The sequence below is a fragment of the Mustela lutreola genome, chromosome 4, assembly GCF_030435805.1.
Source record: "Mustela lutreola isolate mMusLut2 chromosome 4, mMusLut2.pri, whole genome shotgun sequence".
NCBI classification, from domain to species: domain Eukaryota; kingdom Metazoa; phylum Chordata; class Mammalia; order Carnivora; family Mustelidae; genus Mustela; species Mustela lutreola.
The window spans coordinates 189850591-189861907 of record NC_081293.1 but is presented as its reverse complement, the minus strand read 5'-3'; the positions used below and the strand labels follow the sequence as shown (position 1 = coordinate 189861907).

The following is an 11317-nucleotide window of genomic DNA, read 5'->3' as shown; positions in this document are numbered from 1 at the left end:
CCAACTCTGAAAGCACGTACCTTTGGCTTACACATGCATGAAATGTTTACGGTCTATTTCCTCTAGGATTCATCTTCAATCTGTTATCTATATAAGAGCTGTTCTTTTTTTTTTTTTTTTTCTACACAAAACCTGAGGGGAAAATATGGCTCTTTATCAAACACGGCAGCCTCACCCCCTCCCCCCAAGCAGACACAATTACTTAAAACACACAACATGATCTTCTTTATTTAATTGTTTAATCAGTTTACATTCCACAACTGACAGATTATTTATTTTTATTTTTTCCATGAACAAGTCATTTAATTATTACCAGACACTTTTTTTTTCTTCAACCGATGGAAAGACAATATTTCTGCCAATTTGAAAAAGAAAATTGCAAGATGCGGTCGGTGTCAGTTAAGTCCCCAAGTGCTGTCTGCTTCCTCAGTCCTTGGAAAACCACAGGAACCTGGCAATTTCCCTTTTCATTCCCCCCTCCCACTTCCCTGTTAAATTCACCTCTCTGAATAGCACAAATAGTTTCAAGATCTGGTTTGGATCACCTTTCCTGTAATTAATTAATTATGAGAAGGAACAGACAGTACAATAGATCTGATAAGATGTAGCATTCTTGTTAAGATTAAACAACACATTTATTCACATCGTATCAGAACGAGTTAACATAATATTTAATCTTATTTTAGCACCAATAACCACAGGAATTGCTACCTCCCAGGGCAGAGGCGGTGTTGGAATCCTGCAATACACACCACTCCTTGTCTAACCAATCAGAAAGCTCTATGCAAATTAAAGGTAAATTCATATAAATTTATATTAACCAAGCAATAATCTGATGGACCATAAACACTCCAGGTGTTCAAGAGTTTTGTCAGCTATGGTCCCTGTCTAATGACCACATGTATAAAACATACTCACCGAATCGGCTCATATTCTTTTGCTTGGTCACATAGGGCTCAGAATGTTCTATTTTAAGTGAGTTATATCTTGTCATACCGGCTCTTTGAAATGTTTTGAGAATGCCCAGGGGTTGCTTGCTTGCATTTTATTCTGTTCTCTGTGCTAAGATCTTGCAACCTGTCTTCTTCCCCATACATCCCCACCCCCAAAGAAAAGAGGTTTCTTCACATCTAAGGAAGGTCTCTAGTCAGCGAGGACAGATAGGCAATGGTGGGCTGAGTCCCAGTGCAAGGGACAGAATCTGTTACCACGACCTCCCAGAAAACCCAGACTCGCCTGTGGTCACTGCTCTCTCCAGCATATCTCCTTTTAGCACTTGCCTCTAAGATACAAATGTAAGGAAATCAAGGGATTGAAAAAAAACGCCTCCCAATATTGGTGAGATGTTATTAGCAGGTGACTGGGACTAGATGACAAAATGCAATCATTATTTTTGACATGAACAAGGGGGCCTGGCTGGCCTCCCTCTCCACTGTCAGATACAGGACTTGGGCATAAGGGATAAATTGATACTCCCATAGCTGAAGAAATTGACCGGCTCTGGAGTCTCGAACTTCAATAAGTCACCTGCACCACGCCCAGGGGCAGTGCTGTCACCCTGTGGGACAGACGTGACATGTATTTGACAATCATGGTCCTCTCCTCCAACTAAGCAGGTGAGGAGCAATTTCAGGGGCCAGGATAGCACCCAGCTGCCCCCTCTGTGCTTTCTACTCTCAGCTAAGACCAACCTCTGGCCACTGTCAGCTGGGAGATATGAGTGATGTATGGGGGAGGGGGTCCGGGGGATGGGGTCCGACTCAGCCTCTTAAACAAAGAGTCTAAATCCTTGTTGTCCAATATGGTAGCCGGCTGTCACGTGTGGTTGTTGAGCACTGGAGATGTGGCTGGTCCAAACTGCAATGTTTTCTAAGAATAAAACTCATATTGGATTTCAAAGACGTCATGAAAAGGCCATGGATGCGAAATATTTCGGTGATTTTTTAAATATTGATTCCATGTTAAAATAGTATTTTTGATATGTTGGGTTGAAACAGGTGCCAAAATTAATTTCACCTGTTTTATCTAGACCTTTAAAAGGGGGGCTACTAGGATATTAAAAATTGCATATATGGTTCACATTCTCTCTCGTTGGACAGCACTGGTCTAAATTGTCTTCCTGAAACTAGTCCCAGAGTGAGTGGTGATCACTGTGGACTGTCAGAAAGGAGGGAGGTTTGGATGGAAGGCGCCATGGATGGGAGGGTTAGGTAAAGCTTGGTGCGAACCCCTCGCCCCACCCCCCTAGGGTCTCTCATCTTCTCAGTCGTAGGGGAGACAGCTCCTTGTGCTCTGGGATTACCCATTCGCTTACTTCAGGGTACCCTGCCTTTCGGGGATCTGTCTCCACTGCTGGGCTGAGGATGCTCTGGTGCCTCTGCCATTTCTCCTTCCAAGAGTTTTCTCGATCTTACCTCACAGGCAACTCACACCCGCTGCCCACTGCCCTTACCCCACCACCCACCGGTGCTTGCTTCATTCTGATCTGGAGGCGTCTCCTAGCCAGCCCCCCTGTCTCTGACCCCCGCAAGCCATGTCTGTAGAGAGAGTCATAGATGAAAAAGTAATGCACAGGCACTGTCTCCCTTGAGACTCTTCTCCTACCCCAGCTGGCAAAATTGTCAGTAAGGACAGTAAAATGAGAATGGCAAAGAGGGTGGGAAAAGGCATCTGAGAACAAAAAAGTAGATCAAAGGCTTTGGACTGGAGCACAAACTGGCTGATAGCTTGAGGTTACTTTCTGAGGCATGAGAGGGGCAAGAGGTCCAGGGGGTACAACTCTCCAAATGGGTCTTCAGGTGGGAAGTGCACCCCTGCGTGGGCTGAAGCCTCTAAGAATAGCAGCAGAATGGCCAAGGAGATGTGGTGTCCCCAGGAGCCCCGGGAGCCCCCTGCTCCCTGTTTGGCTGAGAGGATGCAGAGAGACAGTGAGGTAACGAGACTCGCCTGAGGCTCCGAGTGAGCCAGTGACAAAGCTCTGAACAGGAACCCAGGATCAGGTCTTTGTGTTGACCTTCACGATGACCTTTACCCTTCAGACTTTGATGACTTGCTTTTACTTTCTGGAAAATATATTTTTACTTTAAAGGCAAAAAGCTTTAGAACAGAGGCAGACACTAGTGACTGTCAGAGAAACAATCAGAAAAAAATAAAATAAAACAAAAAAATGTAACACACATACACAACAAACTCCTGTGCCAATAGCTTCCCTCCCTTCAAATCCCACCCGGAGTCAGGATTTTAGGGCAGTCTGCGTGAGTCCTCCAAAAACTGAGGGCTACATCAATACATTTGTTCAGCCTCAATTCCCTCCCCCTTATTTTCATTTTTCACTTTTATTTGTACATTTTTACACATAGTCTTGGATCTACAACAGTCACACCATGGGTGGAAGTGGGAAAGGAGTCTGAATAATGAGAGCTCCTTACGGGAAAGGCACCATTACATCCACAACGACACAGACACACTGACACATTCAGGCTCAACAGGGTCTCCAGGTGACCAAGGAAGGGAAAGGTTTGGCCAGAGGGAATCATGGGAGATGGGAGAGGGGGACACAGAGAGCTCCCCAAGGAGCAACGCCCCATTCTTGGAAATGAAGAACGGGATTGCGATGGCTGAAGTCAGCATCTGTCAAAGTGAGGCCAGGTCTGAGCTACTGCTGTGCACCCCACATGCTTACAGTCCATTTTCAACAGTCAACCACACCTTCTATAGTTGGGTAGTCCCCCCATTCCTGGTCGGGCTCTATCCCTACAGTGAGTGAGGACTTGGACTTCCCTCAGAGAAGTTCTCATCGACACATTGAAACGGGATCCTCGGCAAAGCAGAAAGCATGCAGACCCTTTTAGAAATATGTTCTTGTCTAGAACCTATGGTTCAGTTTTCCCCCAACAGGATTACTCCCAGAACATCTCCTAGTGAAGCACCACCCAAAGGACTTCCTATGAGAGAACCCAGATGCTTTTGATGAAGCCACCTGCTTCACCAACTGACAAGAGATAGAAGATACCAGTTCTTTGAAACGTGCTCCCATCTTAAACTTAAAAGACCATTAAAATGTTTCCGAGCCTGATCTGCTCCCCCTAGGAGGGCTCGTATAGCTACAGATCGGTGTTTGCGGGAAAGAAAAAAAAAAAAAAGGCATGGACCCTTGTTTAATAGTTAACTGTTTTAGATCATATATGCTATTTGCTTCATAGGGTTTACTCATGCCATGACCTCTGGGAATAATCAAGAAGGATTAAGAGTGCCCTTTGCAAAACTGGCTTTGGACCAAAGGACGGAAGCCTGAGATGGGTAAATTAAGGAGCCAACCTCTGTGAGGGACCCGAATGATAGAATAGAATCCCACGTGCTGAAGCTGGATAGGGACAGTCCTGTTTGGCGGCCAAGGTGACTGCTCACTCTCACTTGTCCTTTCAGCGGTGAGGCCCAGACACCCCACGGAAGGTTCCACATGGCCAGGGCCTCTGCTGCTGCAGGATCCTTTGACTGGTGGAGAATTCATGTGACACATCATGTTTGCAAATCACTTTGCAATTTCTTTGTCACCCTTAACATACCATGAGGTAAAGTGTTATCACTATCCTCATTTTGTGGATGAGGAAGTTCAAGTATGGAGAAGACCCAGCACCCAGAGTCACCAATCATTTTAGTGCAGAGCTGACGTGGACTTTACAGTAGCTGTGCTATAGAGCATAGCTTAGTGAGTTACTCTGGCTTCTGTGCTCTTACACCTATAATTAGATTGAGATAACACTCAAAAAAAAAAAAAAAAAAAAAGGAGAAAATGAAAAAAAAAAATCCCAAGGAATCTCTTCATTCTATTCTGCCCATCCCTATGCTCTGGCACTGGACTTTTTTTTTCAAAAAGTCTCTTTGTGGTCTTTGGGGACTCAGAGCCCTGTGCTCCTTCTGCTATGAACACAGGGTCATGGTCAAGTCCATGCAGACCAGTGTGGTTCTTCAGTCTGGGACTCCACTCCTAGCCCCGACTTCCAGCCCAAGACAACCACTGACTGTGGAAGTTGCTGGGGCTGTTGACCATCAGGATGCCCCTGAGTGATGGAATTACGATCCTTTAGTCTTTTTTTAATTTTGTACTTAATTTTTCTAATTTTCTATTATTCAGAAAAAGTAATCCGAAAGCCAATAATAATGTCATCTAGGGACTAATAATAATGTTTAAGAAATATTTTGCACCATGGAGGCATCAATGGGAAGAGTGCAGATACAGCCCACCAAGTTGACTGCTTTGAGAGACACCAGAAGCTTTTGTGTCTATCAACTCCCGTGGGCTTGTTTAAAAGCCTGTCCCCTTACTCCGTCGGATACCACCTAGAAGACAGCAGAGCAGGCAACCCGGCTGGGATGCACCAGTGATTTCTAAATATGGGGAAATCACCTGTCCCTATGACTCATCATAGCTCCCTTCAAAGGGCTTGATTTGTCCGCTGGGATGGTTGACCCCTGAGCAGGAGGAACATTTTCAGGAAAGGCAGCTTCCCTTTAGCCGCGAGAATCAACCAAGCGACCCGCACAAACCACAGCAAAGATGAACAGAGTGTATGTCTTCCCACTCTTTCCCCTCAGACACTTGAAAATCAGTTAATTAACGCTCCCAGAATAAGCCAGAGTCAATACCTCCAGGTACCTGATTTCAGTCTGACTGAGGTGGGCAGTTTTAGGGATCTAATCTCATCCCCCATTCAATCAGAGCAACTATGCTGGTTCACTGTAGACCTCTTCTCTTGACTGTGGATGACTGCTACGAGGTAGGGCCCGTACTCAAGAGTTCCAGGATAATGTGTCTTCCCTCATCAAAAGAGAGGCAAGCACTGTGAGGTGGAACCACTTGCCCCCAACAAGAGAAGATGCCAGAATGGGCTCAGGGTGCTGCATATGGACAGGTGATCAAGGAAGGCTATGTCCTGATTTGGTGGAGATGCTGAGTCTTCCTGACTCTGTGATCCCTGATGCTGAAAAGATGTAGTTATTCAAAGGCTGAGGCTTTCAGGAGGATTGAAGCTGGAAGAGGCACATTTAAATTTTTTATTTGTAATATTTCCATGCCAGGAAGCTACTGACCTCCTTTTGGAGCCTACAGCCACAACAGATGAGGAAGGGGGGCTGCCTGGAAAGAGAGGATGAGCCCCTCTGGAGACAAATGCCTGAACTCTTTTCACTGCACTGATCAGCTATTTTAAGTTAATGCAGAAGGAAAGTGGAAATGAGTGGAGGGAGAGGAAGAGGAAATGTGGAGGAAACAAAGCTCCCACAACGGGGAGAAAGAAATAGGACCTCCTTCCAAGTGGACATTCCACTTTCCTAAATCCCCAGTCTCATAGGGTAAGGAAGGCAATGAAAGCTGAAATGAGCCCCATGCTTAAGGCGGACTCGCATGGAGCTCAAAATACATCCAAGATCAGGGACCTTGCATGCACACCTGTAAAGAATTTGAACTTGACCCAAGGTCAGGGCTGGGGCTTTAATGAGGCTGTTAACCCTAAATCCTATCCAAGGGTTGGGTTCTACTTTGAGGCGAAGTTGGCAGAGGCCTCCTCTTCCTTCTCCCTCCCCACTCCCTTCCTCCTTCCTCAGCCAGGCCACTGCTTCAGGTGTGGGGGGGGAGGTCTTAACCTGGATCCCCGTGTTGGAGGGATCGAGTTCAGCCGGGCAAGGACTTGCCCTCTGTACGGGGCTTCCATCCTGACCACTGGCTCAGGCCTCTCACTGGCCCCAAGCAGAATCAGACCTCAGAGGGGATCTGTTCCTGTCCGGCCTCACTATCAAAGCCGTAGCTCAAGGCTCCTGCTCTCATGATGGTGACATAAGCCAAGTGGTTGACTTCTTTCTTAGGCATCTCTTAATATTTCAGGAAGGTTGTGAAGGGGCACAATAAGCAGTATTAAGGGTCGATCATAAAGATGAGGGCTGGAAAGAGTGGCTGATCCATTTATGGCAAGCATGGGATTAAAAAAAGAAGGTATAAATAGTCACAGGGCAGTGAGGCAGTATCTTCAAACAGGGCTACTTAAGAAAAGTTTGAATGACAGCAAGTTGCTCCTTTTAGAAATTCTTTCCCCGTTTTCCTGCTGGGAAACAGCTGGAGTTTGGGTCTGGTCGCAGACAAGCCCTCTGTCCCCAAACAGATGCTGGTGGACACCTGTCTCTCCCTGCTGGGCAGAGCCCACTCAAGACACATGGAAGGAAGATACGAGGCCTCTCAGTGTGGGATGCTTCTCACTGGTTCTCAAGCCCTTGTATGCCTCCAAGGGGGAATTCTAACCTTTCAAGAAAAAAAGTGTTTTAAAATTTCATATACAATAGAAAAACTGGCTTTTCCTGAAAAGGGTTTCTCTTCTCATAGAATAAATCCCTTATTTTAAAAATCCTTAGAAGCCCCATCGGAAGGTAATAGCATCTTCTGCTCCATAGCCCACCCCCCTCTCTCGGCACACCCATACACGGGGCACGCACACAGGAGACCTTCTACAGAAGCTGACCAGCGCCGCCCGGAAGGAAGCCTTGAGTAGTAAACCCACACCTACGTCCAGGTTATATTGGTACAAACACACAGAAAATGCACCGGAGAGCTACACATATATAGAGACCCACACTCAGGCCACTCATGCACGTGGGATGTCCTATCTGGATGTGAATTACACACACATACATACACGCACACACGCACGCACACACAGCAGATGAGGAGACAGGTAGGACTCCTAGCCTGGTGGATAGAAGGGGGAGAGGTGGTTAGCAGGTGAGGAAAGGTGGGACTGATAGGAAGATAGATCAGAAGACAGGTGGATGAAACAGGTGCTTGCACGGGAGGGAGAGGAAGGCTGTTGAGCTGTTGTTGGCAAAGTGCCCGAAGCACACTTAGTTCTGAAGCAACTGATTTCTCAGCTACATGGCTGACCCGTGACTGTGCAGCTCGGGGATTCACTCTTGGCCTCCCCAGGGCTGCACAGCCCCCGCGGGGTCTCCGAGGGGACTGTCAGGGGCTCCTGCCCACTCTTCCCAGCAGACGCTCGTCCCTACAGCTTCCATGACTCTGGCTGGCTTTGTGGTTCGCCAGCACCTGCAGGGCCGGTTTGCTCAAATGAGCCTGAGACACTGGGTGGGACTTCTGCCACCCCTGTCTTGGGGGCTAGCCACTAAGACGGCTATTTGGGGATGCATGGCCTTGAATATCAAGAGGAAAAGGAAGAAGATGGGAAGAGTCGAGAGTTCTCCATTAATTTACACAATATCATACAAACTCGAGCCCATGGGACATGGAGATGCTCTCTCTGCACGTGACCCATTTCCTTTCATCTGTACAGAGGTCGCCCCTAGGAGAGGGGTAGATGTCCAGTGACAAAGGACAGCTTCCACGATGGCGAGTGAAGGTCTGGTTTGGTTTGGTATACATACTTGTACACGACAGCCACAGAGGAAACGTTCCTTCTCCCGCCTGCACCGTGCTCCCTCTCTTCTCTCACGGCTTTTGTGCCCAGCTTTGTCTTGAACTTCCAGATTTAGAGGACTAAATCCTGCGGCATCCCAGAACTCTGACGTGAAGGACCACAGGGCCCTCTGAGACCCAGTGGCTTGGTTCTCGGTTCTGCCCTCGGGGAATTTCAGCTGCACACAACAAATAATAGAAAAATGCAACACAAACGCTAAAACCCACACTCAGAGAACGTCCATCACACGCACACACTCCAGGGATCTGAAACTACAGAACGGGCCCCCGCGTGGGCTTGCCCCTTCGTTATTTAACTCCCTCGGTCTCGGGCCTCCGCCCCAGGCCGCGAAACCACCACAAAGGATGGAGACAACAGTCATGATGCAGTATTTCCATTTTAAAAGGTGCAAAGGAGAAAAGGAAACCACCAGAAGTCATCACACACACACACACACACACACACACGCACACACACGCACACATCACAGCGTTACTCCAAGGCTCCAGTCTGCCCGTGCAGGACGGAAGGTGGGGTCGGGGGGGCAGGGGCAGGGCGGCCTCTTGTTTGACTGGTGTAAGGCAGCTGGGGGGTAAGACTGGGTTTTCTGAGCATCCACGGAAGTGTCCTTTTATTGACGAGGACCTTGCCTCTCAGCATGTTGCTCTCGCCCCCTTCCCACCTCTAGAACTTGGTCCGAAAGTTTGGCAGCAAAGAGAAAATGTCCTTCTCGGTCTGTTTTCTCTTGCACTTCTTGTGTGTCGCTGGTGGGCCAGGAAGGGAATCCGAACAGGAAGATCCAGAGAAGTGGTTCTGCACATGGCCTCGAAGATCTGGTTACCTTCTATGAACTACGGGCTTTCTTTCTCTGCGATGCGGTCGGTGCTGGGGTGGTGCCTCCCTGCTGGCCCGATGGACGGCATCTCCTTCTCTACATCCGGGCTGCTTCGGACCCCTGGCGACATGTCCCTTCTCGGCCCACCACCCCATCCTCGTGGGGGACGGGGATTGGGACGCTATCACAGGGGGGTGATGTTCATTCTGTCTTCAAGAAACCATGGAGCCAAGAGTCAAGAAGGGATGGAAGAGCCACGTGATGGGAATGCTTTCCCCATCCCGGTGATGAGGTGACACAAAGTCCGGCGAGATGTGGGTGCCTGATGGCATCCTCTTGAGTTAGTTTTGTTTTATATATGTATATTATATATATATTTATATATATATATATATAGGTATGGGTTTTTTTTTTTAGCACACTGTCCCGTTCTCGGGTCTGGATTTAGGGCAGTTGGTCCTCGGGACAGGTTGGACAGAAGGGGCCAAGGTACAGAAGAACCCCGAGATGAGTGTGAGGCCCAGGCCCCCCCACGCACAGAACATGGACCATCCGTAGCCGTGGCTGATGTCATCGGGGAGTCCATACAGGTAGCGCGGGTAGCGTGACAGCTCGAAGTTGATTCCGGCCACACAGGTGCACAGTGAAATGATGCAGAAGGTTCCTGGAGGGCGAGCGAGGGAACACAGGTTGGGGTAAGGGAGAGGAAAAGCGGGGAGGAGGGGAGGGAGAGAGGGAGAGAGAAAAAGACAGAGAGAAGTGAGGTTGACAGCATTTTCAATTCTGAGTAGAAAGATGAGAAGACCCAGGTACGAGCTACCTGCAAACGAGATTGATATCTGGCAATATTCAGAGAGAGAAGAATAGCGTGAAGAGATCACGGCTTCCTTGCTCTCCAATACATTTGGCTTTTAAAAAATGGAGACATTTCTTCCCATCCAAAGCTGCTCTATCCTCCTGATTAAATCCAGTGATTTGTTCTGGGGGTGAAGGTTGGCCTCCAGAACTTTTGATCTTCCCAAGTTGCCCCTAGCTGCAAAAGCTCCCTCTCTACTACTTTAATGGTGTGCTCTGCAAGTAGAGGGGACAGGACAGAAAAGATGTGGTTGATTAATTGAGAGTAAAAAAGATGAGGTCCGTGTGGACCTAATTACCAACGGGACATGGCCCAGCTTGTTGACAGCAGACGTCTTGTTGTGTTATGTTAATAGGATTAATTGGGGATCTTCCTGCCTTAACTTCCTGATGGTTGTCCTGTGACTTTGGAACCTTGTAAAATTTCTGTTTGTTAGCTCTTGTCAATATTCCCCCTCTATGGGGGAAAACTGGGGCTCTCCGGAAAGCTGGCCCTTTGAGCCAGTCATTTAAGCTCCCTGTTTGGAAGTTGTGTGTGACTAAGAGGGAAGAGTTGGGCCACGTGCTGTTAGTTTCCACATAACGCTGCTGTTTTTCTGTTATGATAGAGGACCGAGTCATTTACATACTTCCACACTTACCAATTCAAACTTGAAAATGTGTATTAATAATTAGAAATAAAATAGGCAGGGGTGCCTGGGTGGCTCCGTTGGTGCAGCGGCCAGCTCTTGATTTTGGCTCAGGACGTGGTCTTGGGGTTTTAGGATCGAGCCCCATGTTGGGTTCCACACTCAGCATGGAGTCTGCTTGGGATTCTCTCTCTCCTGCTGCCTCTGCCCCTCCCCCTGCTCATGCTCACTGCCCCCCTTTTAAATAAATCTTTAAAAAAAAAGAGAGAGAGACACACACACACACAGATCTATGCAGGCACATGGTGGATCCCCGAGAAATGGACTGACAGGCATGTGTTACCACTGTTCTCTGGCTGTACCCTCTGACAACCCTCCTCCCAGCGGATTTTGCTGAGAGTCCCAGAGAGCGGAGACGATGGGCGACAAAGGTGGGTGAGGACCCCGCCTGACGGAGTTTGCTCAGGTGAGGAACTTAATTCTCAGGCCCGTAAGCTGGTGAATGACTGGGGCGTGTGGGGTACAGAACACCCCCAACCCGC

At 48.0% G+C, this 11317-nt stretch overlaps 1 protein-coding gene across 1 annotated transcript in view; it reads right to left on the bottom strand.

The window, feature by feature from the left end:
- Nucleotides 1-202: 202 nt before the first annotated feature.
- TMEM178B (transmembrane protein 178B) overlaps nt 203-11317 on the bottom strand; it is a 343789-nt gene continuing 332674 nt past the window's right edge. The window contains exon 4 of the mRNA XM_059172047.1: nt 203-9955. Coding sequence (XP_059028030.1) covers nt 9705-9955 — 251 coding nt within the window. The 3' untranslated portion in view covers nt 203-9704. The remainder of the gene's footprint in view (nt 9956-11317) is intronic.